This window comes from Myotis daubentonii, chromosome X (assembly GCF_963259705.1).
Source record: "Myotis daubentonii chromosome X, mMyoDau2.1, whole genome shotgun sequence".
Taxonomy (NCBI): Eukaryota; Metazoa; Chordata; class Mammalia; order Chiroptera; family Vespertilionidae; genus Myotis; species Myotis daubentonii.
This window is the reverse complement of record NC_081861.1, coordinates 86,997,337-87,019,901: the sequence shown is the minus strand read 5'-3', so window position 1 is coordinate 87,019,901 and position 22,565 is coordinate 86,997,337. Positions and strand designations below refer to the sequence as shown.

The 22,565-nt window shown below is 44.6% G+C and overlaps 1 protein-coding gene across 6 annotated transcripts in view; it reads right to left on the bottom strand.

Annotated features, from left to right (window-relative positions):
• Nucleotides 1-22,565, bottom strand: part of PHKA1 (phosphorylase kinase regulatory subunit alpha 1) — a 296,474-nt gene that overhangs the window by 236,571 nt on the left and 37,338 nt on the right. For all 6 annotated transcript variants that reach the window (XM_059679280.1, XM_059679283.1, XM_059679284.1 and 3 more), the window contains one exon: nucleotides 20,524-20,692. In XM_059679280.1, coding sequence (XP_059535263.1) covers nucleotides 20,524-20,692 — 169 coding nt within the window. The remainder of the gene's footprint in view (nucleotides 1-20,523; nucleotides 20,693-22,565) is intronic.

Genomic DNA, 22,565 nt, shown 5'->3' with positions numbered 1-22,565 from the left:
TACTTAACCCTACAACTCAAAGAGTTAGAAAGAGAGTAACAAGAAAAGCCCAGTGTAAGCAGAAGGAAAGAAATAATAAAGATCAGAGCGGAGATAAATGACAGAGACCAAAAAAAACAATACAAAAGATCAACAAAACCAAGAGCTGGTTCTTTGAAAGGATAAACAAGATTGACAAACCTCTAGCCAGGATCACCAAGAAGCAAAGAGAGAGGACACAAATCAACAAAATCAGAAATGAAAGAGGTGAAATAATAACAGACCCCACAGAAATAGAAAGGATTGTTTAAAAATACTGTGAAAAACTCTACTCCAACAAAATACACAACCTGGAGGAAGTGGACTTATTCTTAGAAAAAACAACCTTCCAAAACTCAATCAGGAAGATTCTAAAAATCTCAATAGGCTGATAACTATGGAAGAAATTGAAGCAGTCATCAAAAAGCTTCCAGCAAACAAAAGTCGGGGCCAGATGGCTTCACAGGGGAGTTTTACCAAACATTCAAGGAAGAACTAAAACCTATCCTCCTCAGACTATTCCAAAAATTCAAGAGGAAGGAACACTTTCAAGCTCATTCTATGAAGCCAGCATCACCCTAATACCAAAGCCAGGTAAAGACAACACAATGAAAGAGAATTACAGGCCAATATCCCTCATGAACATAGGTGCCAAAATCCTCAACAAAATCCTAGCAAATTGGATCCAGCAGTACATCAGAAAGATCATACACCATGAACAAGTAGGATTTATCCCAGGAATGCAAGGCTGGTACAATATACGCAAATCAATAAACGTGATACATGACATAAACAAATTGAGAGATAAAAACCACAAAGTTATATCAATTGATACAGAAAAAGCATTTGTCAAAATCAAACACCCTTTCTTGATAAAAACTCTCAGCAACGTAGGAATAGAAGGATCATTCCTCAACATAATAAAAGCCATATATGACAAACCCACAGCCAACATCATAATCAATGGGCAAAAACTAAAACCATTTCCCCTAAAAACAGGAACAAGACAGGGATGCCCACTCTCACCACTCCTGTTCAACATAGTACTGGAAGTACTAGCCCTTGCAATCAGACAAGAAGAAGAAATAAAAGGCATCCAAATTGGAAAAGAAGAAGTAAAACTGTCCTTATTTGCAGATGACATGATATTGTACATAGAGAACCCTAAAGACTCCATCAAAAAATTATTAGGCTTAATAAATGAATTTGGCAATGTAGCAGGATACAAAATAAATGCCAAGAAATCTATGGCATTTCTTTACACCAATAGTGAACTTACAGAAAGTGAGAGTAAAAAAGCAATCCCATTTACCATCGCACCAAAAAAATTAAGATACTAGGAATAAATTTAACTAAGGAGGTAAAAGACTTATATGCGAAAAACTACAGGACACTGAAAAAAGAGATAGAGGAAGACATAAACAGATGGAAGAACATTCCATGTTCATGGATTGGTAGAATCAACATCATCACAATGTTCGTATTACCCAAAGCAATCTATAGATTCAATGCAATCCCCATTAAATTACCAACAGCATATTTCACAGATCTAAATCGAATGCTCCAAAAATTCATCTGGAATAAAAGAAGACCTCCAATAGCTACAGCAATCCTGAGAAGGAAGAACAAAGTACGTGGAATCTCAATACCAGATATCAAGCTGTATTACAAAGCCACTGTTCTTAAAATAGCATGGTACTGGCACAAGAACAGACATATAGACCAATGGAATAGAATAGAGCATCCAGAAATCAACCCAAACCACTATGCCCCATTAATATTCAACAAAGGCGGCAAGAGCATACAATGGAGTCAAGACAATACTTCAATAAATGGTGTTGGGAAAATTGGACAGATACATGCAAAAAGATGAAACTAGACCACCAACTCACACCATACCCAATAAATCAACTCAAAATGGATAAAAGACTTAAACATAAGACGGGAAACCATAAAAATACTAGAGGAATCCACAGGCAGTGAAATCGCAAACATATGCAAAGGAATTTCTTCTTTGATACTGCTCCTAGGGCAATGGAAACTAAAGAGAAAATAAACAAATGGGACTACATCAAAATAAAAAGCTTTTGCACAGCAAAGGAAACCATCAACAAAAGAACAAGAAGGCCCACTGCATGGGAGAATATATTTGCCAACGATATCACCGATAAGGGTTTAATCTCCAACATTTACAGGGAACTAATGCAACTTAACAATAGGAAGATAAACAATTCAATCAAAAAAATGGGCCACGGACCTAGATAGACACTTTTTGAAAGAGGACATACAGAGGGCAAAAGACATGAAAACATGCTCAAAGTCACTAGTTATACGAGAGATGCAAATCAAAACAACAATGTGGTATCATCTCACACCTGCCAGAATGGCTATCATCAACAATTCACCAAACAACAAGTGTTGGAGAGGATGTGGAGAAAACGGAACCCTTCTGCACTGCTGGTGGGAATGCAGACTCATGTAGCCACTGTGGAAAACAGTATGGAGTTTCCTCAAAAAACTAAAAATGAACTCCCATTTGACCCAGGGAACCCACTGCTAGGAATATATCCCAAGAAACCAGAAACACCAATCAGAAAGGATGTATGCACCCCTATGTTCATAGCAGCACAATTCACCATAGCTAAGATTTGGAAACAGTCTAAGTGCCCTTCAGCAGATGAGTGGATTAAAAAACAGTGGTACATCTACACAATGGAATACTACGCTGCGGTAAAAAAGAAGGAACTCTTGCCATTTGCAACAGCATGGATGGAACTGGAGAGCATTATGCTAAGTGAAATTAGCCAGTCAGAGAAAGATAAATACCACATGATCTCACTCATTTGTGGAATATAGAGAACTACATAGACTGATGAACAGGGACAGATCCAAAGACAGAGAAACAGCGATCAGAGTATCAATCCCCAGAGGGAAAGTAGGGGAGGGTGGGGGTAAGGGGAAGAGATCAACCAAAGGACTTGTATGCATGCATATAAGCCTAACCAATGGACATGGACAACAGGGGGATGAGAAAATGAGTGGGGTGGGCGGGAGGTTGGGGGTTAATGGGGGGATGAGGACACATTTGTAATACCTTAACCAATAAAGAAATTAAAAAAAATATTCAAGGGAGGACTGGAATCCACATAATCCACCTTCTGCAAGAGAAGAGCAAGTTCCAGCCTTCCTTCCTGTCAGTTCACCTGGGCCCCGATGAGCTGATCAGTCTGTGTGTGGCTCACCTTTCTGCAGGTGACCTCTGTTTTCCTGCCTTTTGGATTTTAAGGCTGCCAGTGTTTGCAATAGCATTTGATATATTGATGGAACACGCCCCCCCCCCCAATGTAAATTAACATTCGCAATGTGGTAGGTTTGTTCTGTATATAAGGAAGGGAAGACTGCCAATCCCCACTTGTGGAAAAGGTGATTGAGATGGCGTGGGGACAATCAAGACATTCTGCATATTTACTGTCTCCAATTGTATGTCCCGGCTATGCAAGCCCCACAAGAGAGCTAAAAGAGTAAGCTCACAGCTGACTCTCAGAAATCTTTATATTTATAGGATTTATAACTAAAATCTAAGCTCTGGAGACTGAGGTTAAAGGCCAACTCACAAAGGAACATCACTTCTATGGTATTCTTCCCCAAAACCTATAAGCCCATACTAATTATGGGAAAAAACATCAGATAAATCCAGACATTCTACAGAATAACTGGCTAGCATTCCTCAAGAACACTGTCAAGGTCATGAAAAACAAGGTAAGACTAAGAAACTATAACAGACCAGAGAAGAATAAGGAGACATAACAATTAAATGCAATGTGGTACCCTGGTTGGATGCTGAAACAAAAAAGAACTGTACTGTACTGAATAGTGTCCCCTCCCTAAAATTTATGTTCACCCAGTACCCGCAAGCATGACCTTACTTGGAAATCAGTTTTAAAAAAATATATTGGTCTATAGTTTTGTTTTCTTGTGATGCCTTTGTCTGGTTTTGGTGTCAGAGTAATATTGGCCTCATAGAATGAATTTACAAATGTTGCTTCCTCTTCTATTTTTTGAAATGTTTGTAAAGAACTAGTATTAATTCTTCTTTAAATATTTGTAAAATATATCAGTAAAGCTATCTGGCCCTTGGCTTTTCTTTTTATATTACTATTTCTATCATTTTCATTATGATATATTTATTCAGGTTTCCTTTTCTTCTTAAGATTCAGTAGTTTGTATCTTTCTAGTAATTTGTCCATTTCACTAAAGTTATCTAAATCGTTGGTAAACATTTTGTTCACAATATTAATTCTTTATATTTCTGAAGGTTTCTAATAAAATATCTTAATATTTTATTCCTGATTTTAATAAACTTAATTGACTCTCTTTTTCTCTTGGTCAGTCTATCTAAAGGTTTGCTAATTTTATTGATTTTTTTAAAGAACAAACTTTTGATTTTGCTGATGTTCTCTACTATTGTTTCTTTCTCTATGTCATTAATTTCTGCTCTAGGTTTATTATTTCATTCCTTCTGCGTGCTTTGGGTTTAGTTTGCTCTTCTTTTCTCAGTGCCTTAAGATGAAAGGTTAAATTACTGATTTGAGGTCTTTTTAATATATAGGCATTTACAGATATGAACTCCCTTCTGAACACTGCTTTCCCCAATTCCCGTGAGTTTGGGAAGTTGTGTAGTACTTTTCCTTCAACTCGGTTTTTCTAATTTCTCTTGTGATTCTTCTTTAACCCACTGATTATTTAGGAGCCTGCTGTTTAATTTCCACATATTTGTGAATTTCCCAAATTTCTTTCTGTTACTTACTTCAAATTTCATTCCATTTTGGTCATAGACGATACTTTGTGTGATCGGAATACTTTTAAATTTATTGAGGCTTGTTTTATGGCCTACTGCCAGAGGCTAAAAACAACAGCAGTTAGCATATTAATGCAAAAAGACCCATTGGAAGACCAATGGACTTTGATATTCAGCAGGGCTGAAAATCAGCATAATATTGCCCTGCTGTGGGCTCAATGGCTGAAGATAATGCTCTAACCTGATTATCTTTTACTGGTACTGTTTACCAAACTTTACCTTTGATATGCTTGTATGCATTGCTAAAGGGCAAATGTGTATTTAAGTAAATAAAAAGCAGACTGGCCAGAAAAGAGACACCCCTGCCCCCAATGCCTTCTAAATTCATATTTCTTGTATAGTACTTTCATTTGTGGGCGGCCCCTTCTTCAGATTCTGAACCCCCACTTAAAAGATTGCAGCAGCCTACCACATAGTATATCCTAGAGAATGTTCCAAGTGTACTTGGGAAGAATATGTATTCTGTTGTTGTAGGTCTAGTTGCATTAAGTTTTCTATTTCCTGGTTGATCTTCTGCCTAGTTGTTTCATGCTCCTAGTGGAGTATTGAAGTCTCCAACTATTTTGTTAAACCTGCCTTTAATTCTGACAGGTTTTCCCTTCATGTATTCTGGGGGCTCTAGTGTTAAATGCTTATATATTTACTAGGGGCCCGGTGCACGAAATTCGTGCACTGGGTGTGTGGTGGGGGAGCGTCCCTCAGCCCAGCCTGCCCCCTCTCACATACTGGGAGCCCTCAGGCGTTGACCCCCATCACCCTCCAATCGCAGGATCGGCCCCTTGCCCAGGCCTCATTTCCCCCCATCACTGGTTCTGCCCCCAGCCCAGGCCTGATGCCTCTGGCCCAGGCATCAGGCCTGGGCAAGGGACCCCCAGACCCCTCCGATTGCTGGCTCTGCCCCTTGCCCAGGCCTGATGCTTCAGCCAGAGGCGTAGACCCCCATCACCCTCTGATCACCTGATCAGCCCCTTGCCCAGGCCTGACGCCTCCGCCAGAGGTGTCAGGCTTGGACAGGGGACCCCCATCTCCCCCCGATCACTGGCTCTGGCCCCCGCCCAGGCCTGAGGCCTCTGGCCCAGGAATCATGCCTGGGCAGGGGACCCCCATCTCCCTCTGATCGCTTGCTCCACCCCCCGCCCAAGCCTGACGCCTCTGACCCAGGCTTCAGGCCTGGGCAAGGGGACCATCATATCCCCCCAATCCCCGGCTCTGCCCCCCACCCAGGCCTGATGCCTCGGCCAGAGGAGTTGACCCTCATCACCCTCCGATCACCAATCACCGGATCGGCCCCTTGACCAGGCCTGAGGCCTCCGGCAGAGGTGTCCAGCCTGGGCAGGGGACCCCCAGCTCCCCGTGGTTCCAGGCTCCACCTCTGCCCAGGCCTAACGCCTCTGGCCTAGGCGTCCGGCCCGGGCAGCGGGGACCTGCAGTGGCAGCGGGGGCGCTGCGATCGCGCGGGCTCTGCCCCTGCCACTGCAGGATGCCTCTAGCTGAGGCGTCCGGCCCAGGCAGCACGGACCCACAGCTGCAGTGGCCCCGCGATCGTGGGCTCCGCTTTAGGCCCAGGCAAGGGACCCCTAGCTCCTGGGACTGCCAGCTTCGACCGTGCCCAGCTCCCATCGCTGGCTCCACCCCTACTTCCTGCTATCACTGGCCAGGGCGGCAAAGGCGCCTGATTCTCCGATCATGGCTGGGGGGGCAGGGCAAAGGCGGCCCCAGCCCCCCAGCTCTTAGCTCCCCCCTGGGTTTCCGATCACTGTCAGTGGCAGGGGGCTTCTTCCTGCTTTCCCTTTCGCCTCCCTGCATTGTGCCTACATATGCAAATTAACCGCCATCTTGTTGGCAGTTAATTTGCATATAGCCCTGATTAGCCAATGAAAAGGGTATCGTCGTACGCCAATTACCATTTTTCTCTTTTATTAGTGTAGATAATTATTATACCTAACCAATGGAGTGATCCTTTCACCATTCTAAAATGTCCCTCTCTATCCAGCCTCCGTGGCTCAGTGGTTAAGCATCGACCTATAAATCAGGAGGTCCTGGTTCGATTCCTGGTCAGGGCACATGCTCAGTTTGCAAGCTAGACCCCTAGTAATGGGCATGCAGGAAGCCTCTGATCATTGATTCTCTCTCATCATTGATGCTTCTATCTCTCTCCTCCTTTCCTCTCTGAAATCAATATTAAATGTCCCTCTTCAACACATTTTTTTAAGTCTATTTTTTCTGAGATTAGTTTAGTTACTCTAGCTTTCTGATGGGTGTTGTGGGCATGATATATCTTTCTAAATACTTTTACATGTGTGTATGTTGCAAACTCAAAAATACACTTATAATTATCAACACTAATAAAAGAGAAAAATGGTAATTGGCGTACGAGCTACCCTTTTCATTGGCTAATCAGGGCTATATGCAAATTAACTGCCAACTAAGATTGGCAGTTAACTGCCAACAAGATGGCGGTTAATTTGCATATGTAGGCACAATGCAGGGAGGTGAAAGGGAAAGCAGGAAGAAGCCCCCTGCCACTGACAGTGATTGGAAACCCAGGGGGGAGCTAAGAGCTGGGGGGCAGGGCAAAGGCGGCCCTGGGGCCGCCTTTGCCCTGCCCCCCAGCCATGATCGGAGAATCAGGCGCCTTTGCCACCCTGGCCAGTGATAGCAGGAAGTAGGGGTGGAGCCAGCCATGGGAGCTGGGCGCGGTCAAGCTGGCAGTCCCAGGAGCTAGGGGTCCCTTGCCTGGGCCTAAAGCGAAGCCCACGATCGTGGGGCCGCTGCAGCTGCGGGTCCCCGCTGCCCGGGCCGCACACCTCAGCCAGAGGCGTCCTGCAGGGGCAGGGGCCGATCCTGCGATTGGAGGGTGATGAGGGTCAACACCTGAGGGCTCCCAGTATGTGAGAGGGGGCAGGCTAGGCTGAGGGACACTCCCCCCAACACACACCCAGTGCACGAATTTCGTGCACCGGGCCCCTAGTTACTTTATATAAGTTCATATCTTTTAAAGACTCTGAGAGGAGAGAAATATAGATAGATAGATAGATAGATAGATAGATAGATAGATAGATAGATAGATAGATAGATAGTTAGTTATATAGTTATATATAGTTATATTGTTATATTAACATTTGAATTTACAATTTCTGGTGCTCTTTATTTGTTCCTGTGGATTTGAGTTACCATTTGGTATAATTTCCCTAATTCAGTATAGCTTTGTTTCCACCCACCTCCTTAGTTCTGTTATTATCAAATATATTACATTTTTATATATTACAGGCCCAACAATACAATGATATTATTTTATATAACAGATTTTTGAGATTAGTTAAGATAAGAAAATGAAATTTTATTTTATTTTATAATTTCTTTTACCAGTGGTCTGTTATACGGTGGGGATTCCAAATACTATTTGGGGTCAACTGATTTCAGTATTAAGAATCTTGCCACAGGTGAGGGGATTTGGGGGGACTGGGTCAAAAAGGTGAAGGGATTGAGAAGTACAGATTGGTAATACCAAAATAGTCACAGGGAAGTAAAGAACAGCATAGGGAATACTCTCTATATATAAAGAGCCAGGGGGCCACCGCAACCGAATGGATGACCAAACTGATGACCGAACAGGCTGCATGGGGTGACAAGGCCGGGAGGGGGGTTAGTGAGGGATGACCAAACGACTGAGCACCAGGCTGCGTGGGGCAACCAGGCCGGCAGGGGTGTTAGTGAGGGATGACCAAACAACTGAGCACCAGGCTGCGTGGGGTGAACAGGCTGGCAGGAGGGTTAGTGAGGGACGACCAAACGACTGAGCAGCAAGCTGCATGGGGTGACCAGGCCGGCAGGGTGGCCAGTGAGGGATGACCAAACAACCGACCAGCAGACTGCGTGGGACGACCAGGTTGGCAGGGGGGTTAGTGAGGGACGACCAAATGACCAAACAGCAGGCAGTGAGGGGCAACCAGGCCAGCAGGGGGGGCAGCTGGGGGAAGCCAGGCCAGCAGGGGGGCAGTTGGGGGCAACCAGGCTGGCAGAGGGTGTCAGTGAGGGGCAACCAGGCCATTGGGGGGGCAGTTGGAGGCGACCAGGTCAGCAGGGTGGGCAGTGAGGGATGACCAAACAACTGACCAGCAGGCTGTGTGGGGCAACCAGGCTGGCAGGGGGTTAGTGAGGGATGACCAAATGACATTACAGCAGGCTGTGTGGGGCGACCAGGCCAGCAGGGGTGGGGGGCAGTGAGGGGTGACCAGGCCAGCAGAGGGGGGCAGTGAGGGACAACCAGGCTGGCAGGGGGCACAGTTGGCAGCAACCAGGCTGGCAGAGGGGGGCAGTGAGGGGCAACCAAGCCATTGGGGGGGGCAGTTAGAGGTGACTAGGTTGGCAGGGGGGTGCAGTTAAAGGGCAACCAGGCCAGCAGAGGGGGGCAGTGAGGGGTGACCAGGCTAGCAGGGGGGCAACTGGGGGCAACCAGGCCTACAAGTGAGGCAGTAAGGGGTGACCATGCTGGCAGGGGGGCAGTTAGGGGCGAACAAGTCAGCAGAGGGGGGCTGTTGGGGGCAACCAGGCTGGCAGAGGGGGCAGTAAGGGGCAACCATGCTGGTGGGGGGAGGGAGTTGGGGGAACCAGGCTGGCGGGGTGGGGGCAAGTTGGGGGCAACCAGGCCAGCAGGCAGAGGTGGTTAGGGGCAATCAGGCAGGCAGGCAGGTGAGCAGTTAGGAGCTAGTGGTCCTGGGTTGTGAGAGGGATGTCCTCATTATCAGGCCTAAACTGGCAGTCGGACATCCCCTGAGGGGTCCCAGATTGGAGAGGGTGCAGGCTGGGCTGAGGGGACCCCCGCCTACACGAATTTCATGCACCGGGCCTCTAGTATGGTAATAACTACATATGGTGCCAGGTGGATACTGGAAATATCAAGGGAACACTTTGTAAAGTGTTATTATCTAACCCCTATGCTGTATACCTAAAACTAATACAAAATAATATTGAATTTAAACTGTAATTGAAAGAAAAATGTTTTTAGTGTCCCCCCAAAAAAATCCTCTTTTACCATTTCTTGTAGGGTAGCTCTGCTAGCAACAAATTGTTTTTGTCTATCTAAGAATGATTTTATTTCACTTCATTTTTGAAATATAGTTTTGCTGAATATAAGATTCTTGGTTGACAGTCCTTTTTATCAGCCCTTTGAATGCATCAATTCTCTGCCTACTGACATCCATTTTGTTTTTCTGAAGAGAAGTCAGTTGACAATCTTATTTGTATTCCCGTGTTCATGTTAACTCACTTTTTCTCATATTGCTTTTGAGATGTCCTGTTTCTTTTCAGTTTTTAACATTTTCACTATGAAGGATTTTGATCTCTATTTTTTTCCTACATGGAGATCATCAAGTTTCTCAGATGTATAGGTTAAGGATCTAATAGGTTTTAAAAGGTTCAATTTCTATGGTTTTGGGCACTTAGCCTTTGCTCGTTTATTCAGAAAGACATGAAAGATCTTCCAGTTATCCCAGTAATAGTGTGTCAAAGATAAGTTTGTTTCTTTAACCAAGAAGACAGGTCAGTGTTCGCATTGTATTTGCTAATTTGCCTAGTCAGCTCCTAATTTTTCATCAAATTTGGAATGTTTCCAACCATTATTTCTTTGAATATATTTTCTGCTCCTTACTCTCCTTGTAGTACTCTCAACACATTAGTTGGCGTTACAAATGGTACCCTATTAGTAGGGCTCAATTAATTTTTCTTTATTATTTTTTCTCTGTTCTTCAGACTGAATCATCTCTCTTGATCTATGTTCAAGTGTGCTGATTTTTTTTTCTGCCAGCTCAAATCTGTTAAGACACTAGAGCGAATTTTTCATTTCAGTTATCATACTTTCAACTCCAAATTTTCATTTTGGTTCATTTTATCTCTCTATTGATATTCTTTATTCAATGGAATACTTTCATCATATACGCTCTACTTCTTTAAGCATTGTATCCTTTAAATTACTGGACATTTTTATAGTAACTGCTTAGAAATCTTTGTCTCCCAAGTTCAACATATGCTTTCTCTCAGACGCAGTTTCTGTTACATGCTTTTTTTTCTTGTGTTGGCTCAGAGTTCCCTGTTTCTTTGTATGTCTCATACATTTTTGAAAACTGGATATGTAGATAATAGGTTATAGGAACTCTATAGATATTGATAATCTCTCCTCTATGGAGACTGCTTTTCTTTACTTATTTGTTTAGTAACTTGGCTGGACAACTTCAGTGAAATCTATTTTGTCCACAGTATGCAGCCTCTGATGTTGTTCCTCCGAGGATGTGTGCAGCCTTGGACATAAACACTGTCACCCCAGGAAGATAGTATTTCAGTTTTAGCAATTGTCTCTTTCTCTGATCTATTAAGTGTCTGCCTCTGCTTGTATACCCAGTTGTTTATCTCCCCTGATTACCAGCGGATTGCTCTACTAAATTGTATAGTGCCCTGAGGCATAAATTGTTTCACAGTCTCATCTAATTAAATTCAGGCCCAATTTCACGTGGTTTTTGAGACCAATCTTTGACACTTCTTCTGACCCTAGAGAGGGCTGTTTTACAGAGAAGGGTCTCTGTAAAAACTTCTAGATAGTCTATGGGTTAGCTTGTTGCTTTTTTAAGTTTATTAATTTGAGAGACTGAGAGAAAAGGGGAAGGAGGAAGAGAGAGAGACTGAGACACAGAGAGAAACATCAATTTGTTATTCTGCTTATTTATGCATCCATTGGTTGATTCTTGTATGTGCTCTGACTGGGATTGAACCTGCAACCTTGGCATATTGGGACAATGTACGAACCTACTGACCTACCCGACCAGAGCCCTCCAGGTTTTATAATGGGACTCCTGGATACCCCAGGGTTCTGACCCTGGGGTATCTGCAAGCTAACCCCTTCCAGAAGCACTGCCAGGACTAGCTTCCTACTCCTATTGAGCTACCAGCCTCCTCTTAATTTCTTCGAGCCAAAATCTAGTTTTTTCTGAGTGCCTTTAGGTTTGAACTTTTTCACTCTTTTTCAAATAATGTCAGTTCTCTTGGGAAGAGTGATGATGGAGCTTTCTGTTATGTCCTGCCTCTCCTCCCAATGCTACTAGTAAGTTGGGCCGGACTAGTATTCTGAGCCTGCTCTGCTTAGGGTTAACTTCTACGCCATGAGTGGGCCTGGGGAATAGGAAGGGAGTTCCAAACCTCTTAGTTGTTCTTGGCTAGACTACAGCTTCTGCAACATAGAGTTGGGGAGAATGCTGGCAACCTATCTCTCTCAGGGAGAACTCATAGATCTAGAATGGGAACTGGGGGAAAGAGAAGCTTGTACTCTTGTCCATATCTACCTTGAGTATTGCTTCTGTCATGATGCGTTGAGGCAGGGAAGGGAGTAGGTTGTAGCCCAAATACCACAATTTCTCACTGCTATTACCAAGATTTTGATTTCCTTGAATAAATGATTCTCTACTTGCTCTATATCCTTAGGACTATTTCCAGTAAATATAAATGGTTTTTTAAATTAATTTTCACTATTTATGGTTATTTTGCTGGGGAAAAGGTCTGTTGCAGTCAACTTCTGTCTAAGTTTCTCCTTTAAAAAAAGGTTGAGATTTTTAAGAATTCAAAAATGTACAGAGGCCCAGCTGGTGTGGCTCACAGTGGTTGAGTGTTGACCTATGAACCAGGCGGTCACAGTTCAGTTCCCAGTAGGGGCACATGCCCCAGTTGTGGGCTCAATCCCCAGAAGGGGAAAGTGCAAAAGGCAGCCTATCAATGATTCTCTCATCATTGATGTTTCTATCTCTCTCTCCTTCTCCCTTCATCTCTGAAATCAATAAAAATATGTGTTTTAAAGGTGCACAGAGAATTACTAAATTTTCCATGAAAATCTTTCCTATTCTACCAATAAATTACCTCTCACATCTATCGTTTTCATGCTAAAGACAACTGCCTTACATGAGTTCTCTATTATTTCTTGCCTAAAGTTTTCACTAACCTTCTACGTAGTCCTCCATCTTAATTTTCTTCCCCATCCAATCTATGCTCCTTCTACTGGAGTTAATCATCTAAAACTTTCTAACTATTTAACTTGAGTGGCTCTCTATTGACTCTAGAATAAAATCCAAACTACTTAGCATAATACACAGGCACTTAAAGAGCTAGCCCCAACTTTCTAGCTTCACCTTTTGCCATTTTTTCAGATCTATCTATCTTTCACTCTAAACATAAAAGTACCTTTCAAACGTCTGTGCTTACAGTCATGCTATTCCCTTCCCTTTTCTGACTTAATGTCTACTTATTCCTACTTCTTTCTTAAAGGCCTGATAAAAATATCCACCTTATTCCAAGCACCTATCAAAGTCAGCTCATTGAGTTGAAAATCAAATGTTAAGTCAGGAACCAACAAATGGCATTTATTGCATGAATGTATCTATCTCTTATAAGCCTCTTTAGTACATTCTGCTGCTTTTCTGGGCTCAAAATGAAAAACCACAAGGAATATTTGGACACTTTTTGCTTTGTAAAAACATATTCCAGAGTTGGTATTAAAAGGATATTAGAAATGGAGTTATAGTTGCCATTCGATTTAAATAAGTAGAACCTAAACGTACATTTATTCAGGGAGAAACCACCCTTCCAAAAGAAGGGAGTATATAGGTAGCCATATTATGATTTTAAGAAAAGGTTATTCAGCCTCTGAGCTGTTTGTTCGAGAGGCGGCTTTATTACCAAATATATACTTATGCAAGATAAGGAGAAGAATATTCTGGGGTAATTCTCACCCTGAATGCTTTTAGTACCAAGGAGCTCTTGGCACTCAATACCTTTAGTACCCAGAAAGGAAAATAAAGAAATTAAAATGTTAAAAATGTGGTATTGTGATGTGTATTTACTTACCTCAGGAAAATCTGGCAAAGGTCCTGTTTTATTTACAAACGGAATATAATTAGATTCACTATCTTCCCCAACTTGGGAGAAATAAAAGGGAATTATATTGATTCTTATGCTTTCCATTTTCAGGTAAAGCATCTAAAAGTAATAACAAAACCATCCAGCCCTAACCGGTTTGGCTTAGTGCAGTGATAGCGAACCTATGACACGCGAACTCATTTTTTTGGTTGATTTTTCTTTGTTAAATGGCATTTAAATATATAAAATAAATATCAAAAATATAAGTCTTTGTTTTACTATGGTTGCAAATATCAAAAAATTTCTATATGTGACACGGCACCAGAGTTAAGTTAGGGTTTTTCAAAATGCTGACACGCCAAGCTCAAAAGGTTCGTCATCACTGGCTTAGTGGATAGAGCGTCGGTCTGCGGACTGAAAGGTTCCAGGTTCGATTCCGGCCACGGGCATGTACCTTTGTTGCGGGCACATCCCCAGTAGGAGGTGTGCAGGAGGCAGCTGACAGATGTTTCTCTCTCATCGATGCTTCTAACTCTCTATTCCTCTCCCTTCCTCTCTGTAAAAAATCAATAAAAATGTATTTTTAAAAAACCATCCAAAAAGAGTATGTTATTCAATAATAAAAAGTAAACATTTAAATTCTGATTCCTAAGTTAATCCCCTTAATACAAGTTAATTGCCTATAGACAGATGCCTTGTTCATAATCCTATATAATAAAAGCATAATATGCAAATTGACAGAACAGAGGAATGACTGGTCAGTGGAGGGTGGGGCCAGCAAGCAGGTGGCACCAGGACAGACAAGGCATGTGCCAGTGGGCAGAGGGAGGGGACGGCGATGGGGGGGGGCAGCAGCAACCAGCAGCAGGGCGATGGGGGCTGGCATCATCCCCTGATTGCCCGCCTGGTTGCCTCCTGCAGAAAGAGGCCACAGGCAGCAGTGGGATGATTCAGGGCGGGGCCAGCTGCTCACTACCCCCAGATAGGCCTGCCAGGGTTGCCTCCCGCAGAGGGAGGCCAAAGGTGACTGTGACTGCAGCGGGACGATTCAGGGTGGGGCTGGCCGCTTGCTGTCCCCTGATCAGCCCACTGGTCACCTCCCACAGAGGGAAGCCAGACTGTTGCTTAGGCCTGCTCCATGGGGAGTGGGCCTAAGCCATCATTTGGACATCCTCTGAGGGCTCCTGGACTGCGAGAGGGTGCAGGCCGGGCTAAGGGACCCTCCTGAGTGCATGAATTTTCGTGCACTGGGCCTCTAGTCTATCCTATCTAATAAAAGAGAAACATGGTAATTGGCGTATGACCGCTACCCTTCCCATTGGCTAATCAGTGAGATATGCAAATTAACTGCCAGCCAAGATGGTGGCCGGCAGCCAGGCAGCTTGAAACTAACATGAGGCTTGCTTGCTTCAGTGATGGAGGACTTCAATGTTCCCCGCCTGCCGCTGCAGGCCTCTGAGCTGCAACTCTAAGCAACTATGTAACAAATATAGAAGCTAAACAAAACCCCAGAAACCTGCTTTAGTCACCGGGCTTCAGCCAGCAGGATCGCAACATTGTAAGCAAAGGCCAGAAACCTACTTTCAGCAGCAGAGGCCTAAGAGCTGGAGCCAAGCCTCAAAGCTAAAGCTGGCCCAGAATAAAAAAAAAGAAAAGAAAAAAAGGAGCAGTTGGGAGCTTCAGTCGTCCCCAGACTGAAAACAGCCCTCAGCCCCTCACCCAGTCTGGCCAGGCACCCCAGTGGGGACCGCCACCCTGAAGGGTGCGTGACCAGCTGCAAACAGCCATCATCCCCTCACCCAGACTGGCCAGGCACCCCAGTGGGGACCCCCACCCTGATCCAGGACACCCTTCAGGGCAAACCAGCCGGCACCCACCCATGCACCAGGCCTCTACCCTATATAGTAAAAGGGTAATATGCCACCCAGCACCGGGATCAGCAGAGCCGCGAGGCCTCCCGGCACCGGGATCAGCGTGACAGGGGGCAGCGCCCAAACCCCCTGATCGCCCTGCGGCTCTGTGTGTGACAGGGGGCGGGGCCACAACCTCCCTATCCACCCTGCTCTGTTCGTGACAGGGGAAGGTGCCCCAACCCCCTGATCAGCCCTGCTCTGTGCCTGATAGGGGGGAGCTCCCCAACCCCCTGATCACCCTGCGGCTCTGTGTGTGACAGGGTGCAGCACCCATCCCACCCCCCGACGGGCCCTGCTCTGTGGGTGACGGGGTAGAGCCATAACCTCCCCATCGGCCCTGCCCTGAGTGTGAGAGTGGCGGCGCCCCAACCCCCTGATGGGCCCTGTTCTGTGCATGACAGGGTGCAGCGCCCCAACCCCTGATTGGCCCTGCTCTGTGTGTGACAGGGTACAGAGCCCCAACCCCCCTGATGGGCCTTGCTCTGTGAGTGACCGGGGGCAGTGCCCCAACCCCCCTGATTGGCCCTGCTCTGTGCGTGATGGGGTGACGCCGCAACCTCCCCATCAACCCTGCCTTGAGTGTGACAGGGGGCGGTGCCCCAACCCCCCAATCGGCCCTACCCTGAGAGTGACTGAGGGTGGCATCACAACCTCCCGATCGCCCTGCTCTGTGCATGATAGGGGGCAGCGCCCCAACTCCCCAATCGGCCCTGCTCTGAGCCCGACCAGGGGCTGCACCTAGGGATTGGGCCTGCCCTCTGCCACCTGGGAGCAGGCCTAAGCCAGCAGGTCATTATCTCCCGAGGGGTCCCAGACTGCGAGAGGGCACAGGCCGGGCTGAGGAACCCCCCTCCCCCCCGAATGCACAAATTTTTGTGCACCGGGCCTCTAGTCCTATCTAATAATAGACAAACATGGTAATTAACCATACCTCCGACACTCTTCCCATTGGCTAATCAGGGCGATATGCAAATTAACTGCCAACCAAGATGGCGGTTAACTGCTAACAAAGATGGCGGTTAATTTGCATACATAGGCACAATCATGGGAGGTGAAAGGGATCGAAAACCCAGGCGGCAGGCAAGAGCTGGGGGGTGGGCAAAGGCGGCCCTGCCGGCCGCCTTTGCCCTCCCCCCAGCAGGTGATCCCATTGGAAAGACTGGCAGCGGCAGGCAAGGAAACAACTCCAGGCTGAGTGTGCAGGCTGCCTGCAGCCGGTGATTGCATTGTGGATCAGAGGGAGAGAGAGCCCGGGCGCAGGCCAGTCGGCAATCCTGGACCCCCTGGGGCCGGGGCCGGGGGTGCCAGCTGGCCTGCTTCCCCGTGATCGCCATGGTGATCGGAGGGCGAGAGAGCCCGGGCGCAGGCCAGCTGGCACCCCGGACCCCCCTGGGGGCTGAGGGTGCCAGCTGGCCTGCTTCCCCTAGCACCTCAGCACCTGAGATACAAAGGTTGGGGATGAAATGACTTTTCCCAACCACATCTGCAAATATCCTGAGGAAGGCATCACTGAAGAGTTCACAACAACTCTCTTACTTGGCAAGGAAGAAAACAGTTGGCAACGGAAACAATCCCTTACATCAAAGTTAAGGTCCCTCTGAGTAAAAAAAAATATTTCCAAAGTAAAGGAGAGAGTAGGCAAAAATAATAGGTTCTCATGACTTCCACTGAAGTTTGAGCATATGACACAGTCAAAATGAACAGACAAATTAAAACAGACAGTGGGCCAAACTGGTTTGGCTCAGTGGATAGAGCGTCGGCCTGAGGACTGAAGGGTCCCAGGTTCGATTCCGGTCAAGGGCATGTACCTTGGTTGTGGGCACATCCTCAGTAGGAGGTGTGCAGGAGGCAGCTGGTCGATATTTCTCTCTCGTAGATGTTTCTTACTTTATATCCCTCTCCCTTCCTCTCTGTAAAGTATCAATAAAATATATTAAAAAATAAAAATAAAAAAATAAGATGTGGACATTTAAATGACCCGAATCAACTGTCACTGTTTGTCCCAATAGCAGCAATGCTTATGTGATAATATAGTTTAACAAACATACAAAACAAGTCACATGATAAGAGGTTCGGCTTCTAAAGTAAATTGAATATGTTCTTTAAAAATTCTCATGTCCTCCCCTCTGACTATAATTCTTCATTTTCCAATCAGAAAATTACCCCAGGTGATCCAGTAACATGTAGAACTCCAGTAACCTAACTTATTAAAAAACAAACAAACATCCCAACCATTTTTAAAATATTTAAATTGATATTTTGGGGTTAAAATTATAGAAGATATTTAGATCCAAATATATTTTCTGAATAGAAAATATTTCAGGTTTTGATTTTAAAAAAATAAACATAAAAAAATATATAAGTGACACATTTTCCCAAGAAACTCTGAATTAGTACCTTTCCCTCTAACTTTCTTCAAATTAAGAGAATCTATGGAGTTCCCTATACTGCACAAGTTTTAATGAAAGAAAATAAGACTTTCTAAGAGCATCAAATACATGTTTTCTTATTTACAAACATATATACTCTTCTCTCTCTCTCTCTCTAAAATATATTCTTACTGATTCAGAGAGGAAGGGAGAGGGAGAGAGATAGAAACATCAATGATGAGAGAGAATCATTGATCGGCTGCCTCCTATACGCCCTGTACTGGGGATCAAGCCCACAACCCGGGCATGTGTCCTGACCTGGAATCAAACTGTGACTTCCTGGTTCATAGGTCGATGCTAAACCACTGAGTCACACCGGCCAGGCTCAATTCTTATTTATAAATTCATTTCAAGGACATATACAGCTTGAAAAACTTTGGAAGCAGTTTCAAAAAACTAGCTTTTAAGTAATAAGAAAACACAGAAGAAAGTTTAAATTAAAAGAAAAAAATTGTTTTAATTTATTCAGCAGTGGGAACATCCTCCATGAAAATGTGTACCTTGACTGTGGGTGGCTGGGTGGCCTTATCACACCTTAGGAATTCAAATGCTTTTTACAATGAAAAGAAAGAGAGTTTCATCTCATTTCTCTCCCAGGGTAGATGTCTGTCAACAGAAGGTGGACATCAATAAAAGGAGGGGCTTGCACAATCAATCCAGAAAGTCTGCAATCTATGAATAATCCAGAACCGAGTATTTATCTCCTCTGCCACACACACACCGTCCCAGCCAGTGAGCAAGATAATTACTCTCAAGTCAAGCTAAGTGCCCCCCAATCACAGTGGCCCAATGCTGACATACAAAGCAAACAAATAATTCTCACTCTGGCATAAAAGTGACAACTTTCTTGGAAGAAAAGCAGATACTGTAAATTTCTCAAAGTCTTCCTGAAACACTTTTTAAAGTAATTTTTACTTCTTTAGAAAAAATGCATACATGGCAAACCATCTGTAATAAAAGACCCATTCTAGAAAAATTTACCTGGTCCTACTAATATCTGCAATCATAACCATATTTACAGACAAATATATCTATACTAATAAAAGAGTAATATGCTAATTAGACTGGGAGACTTTCCAGGAGACCTTCCAGATGTTCTTCTGGACAAAGCCATGGTGGCGGGCTGAGGTAGAGGCGGTTAGAGGCCAAGAGGGGAGGGCAGTTGTGATCAGGCTGGTGGGGGGCGGGGCCATTGGGGGTAAGCAGACCAGCAGGGGGGCCAGTTGGGGGCAAGCAGGCCATCAGTGGGGGTCAGTTGGAGGTGATCAGGACAGCCGGGGGGGGCAGTTTGGAGTGAGCAGGCCAGCAGGGGGACAGTTGGGGATGAGCAGGCCAGTGGGGAGGGAAGGTGGGGGCAAGCAGGCCAGCAGGGGGGGCAGTTTGGGGTGATCAGGCTGGCGGGGGGTCATTTGGAGGCAAGCAGGCTGGCAGCGGGGGGGTGGGGCGAGCAGTTGGGGGCGAGCAGGCCGGCACACAGAGTGGTTAGAGGCAATCAGGCAGGCAGGTGAGCGGTTAGGAGCCAGGAGTCCCGGATTGCGAGAGGGATGTCCGACTGCTGGTTTAGGCCTGATCCCTGTAAACTGGCAGTAGGACATCCTTTGAGGGGTCCCAAATTGGAGAGGGTGCAGGCCAGGCTGAGGAACACACCCTCCCCCATGCACGAATTTCGTGCACCAGGCCACTAGTATATATATAAAAGCCTAAGCCACCAGTCAATCGTTTGACTGGTCGACCAGTCACTATGACGCACACTGACCACCAGGGGGCAGATGTGCAATGCAGAAGCTGCCCCCCTGGTGATCAGTATGTGCCCACAGAGGGAGCACTGCTCAGCTGACCTGAGCGGGGCCAGGATGAGTAGGAGCGGCTCCTCCCAGCTGTCTGCCATTTCCCGAACTACTATATCTCTTGGGGGATGTTGGATGCCAGTTTCAGCCTGATCCCCACAGGCCATACCAAGGGACCCCACCGGTACACAAATCCGTGCACTGGGTCTCTAGTATACTGATAAAGAGTAGTATAAAGTAGATGATTCAATTTATGTTAATACTAACTATAGGTTTTTCAGTGCATAGTATGAGAATAAGCAATAAACTTAATCCTTTCCCATCTCATGGTATCTGAGGATTAATAAAAGATAAAAATACTCATCTAATGAATATCTACCCCAGATTTCATGGTTTTCAATGAAAAATATTAATAACTTCCACAGACTTGTTTTTCAATGTAAAAGAATACCAACTAGATCTCAAAAAAATTGTTTCTCTTTATAAAATTTGCAAAATATTATGTTTTCAATGTGCATCTTTGAGCAATGTAGAGAGCTTTGTTGTTTTCTGGAGAAGGCATGTGTGGTAGAACAAGTACTCCACACTGCCATGGCTCCCACTACTTCTGTCCTTGTACTGACCTGAGGCAGTCATTTGTGCTAAGAAGAGCAGGTACACAGAGGTAGCATCCAATTGCAGGTGTCCCCACTGGTCGTCACCCACTACAGTGGCACAGGTTTTTGTGTTGTACTTGGCATGGAGGCTATCCTGGGTACTCTGACTGTATTTGAAGGACTCTACTTTATCCACCTGAAAAAAACAAACCAAAAACAGTCATAGAAGGCTCTGCTGAAAAGCAGCCCATATGGCACACATCTGTAGTACTCTAACTAAAAGAATTAGTTCCTGAAGCTTAGATTTGATTATGTGTGCACCTGATATATAATAGTAACTATTATACCTTTAAATATTGTTCATTAAATTAGTGACTTTAAACCTATTTGATTAGGTAGAAAATGAAAATATCTAAAATTTTTTTAAAAATAGCAAAGAAGGAAAAAAAAGAAGAAATGATGGCTGTGAGATAACCATAGAGAGAGCACTAGTGAAAAAGTTTAGTAAGTCTAGAGTTCATTTATTTTATTTTAGAGTTGCTGAATGACTGTCAATGGTCATTTTATTAATCTGGGCCTCAATTGCTTCTTCTAATAAAATATTGGTTTCAAGAAAATCAATTCAGATTCAAGGTGTGCAACTTATGTAAAGATCTTCTATGATAAAGGGAAAGCACAATTTTTGTAAAACACTTTTGAATGAAAAAAAATATCATAAACAACATAAAAGATAAAGTGTGGCCTGCTAAAATTATTTGCAGTATGTTCAGGTACTCCTCAAATAGGCAAGAAATAGACAGTCCAAAAGAAACACTCAAAAGACCTAACAGGCAATTTAATTGAAGACAAAATGCGAAGTTTTAATCTACACATGAAAGGATGCTCAACTTAACTCAAGATGAGGAAAATGGAAATTAATGCAAGGGGATGTAATTCCTTGGCTCCTTATCTCTAATCATAAAATCTGAGACACTTCTAAAGGATTTTTCCCCTAAGTTTTTAACCAAAATTTATTTTTATATGGAGCTATTTATAATTTTTATTAATTTTATTGGTGTGAAAATGTGTGTTTCCTTACAGAGAGATTAATGTTTTTAATAACAGAGTGCTGCTCTGGACCTGCTGAGGGCATAACATACTGTCTAGTATATGCACTGTAGCACCTTCTAAAATCTGAAAAATTCTGAATTCTAAAACTTATATGGTCCCAAGGGTTTCAGATGATGGCTTATAAAACTGTATCATATTTTACTCAATATACATAATTGCATGTACAGCAATGCAAAGTATATTAAAAATCATTTGCAGAGGGGTTAAAAAAAAGACTGTAAGGAAGCATTCCAGTGGTAACTGGGTGGTAAAATCATGGGACATTGCTTCCCTCAATTCTACAACTTTTCTAAAATTAGTATCTAATATAGATATATATATACATATATATATATGTGTGTGTATATATATATATATATATATATATATATATATATATATCTCCTATCTAATAAAAGAGAAACATGGTAATTAGCCATACATCTGCTACCCTTCCCATTGGCTAATCAGGGCCATATGCAAATTAACTGCCAACTAAGATGGCGGTTAACCGCCAACAAAGATGGCGGTTAATTTGCATATGTAGGCACAATGCTGGGAGGCGAAAGGGAAAGGAGGGAAGAAGCCCCCTGCCACTGACGGTGATCAGAAACCCAGGGGGGAGCTAAGAGCCGGGGGCAGGGCAAAGGCGGCCTGCCCCCTACCCATGATCAGAGAACCCGGCGCCTTTGCCGCCGGGCCAGTGATAGCGGGAAGCAGGGGTGGAGCTGGCAATGGGAGCTGGGCAGGGGTGGAGCCGGCAGTCCGGGGAGCTAGGGGTCCCTTGCCCAGGCCTAAAGCCTTGGCCAAAGACATTAGGCCTGGGCAGGGGTGGAGCCTGCAATTGCGGGGAGCTGGGGGTCCCCTGCCCAGGCCTAATGCCTTGGCCAGAGGCGTTAGGCCTGGGCAGGGGCAGAGCCTGCAACCGCGGGGAGCTGGGGGTCCCCTGCCCAGGCCTAAGTGCTCGGCCAGAGGCATTA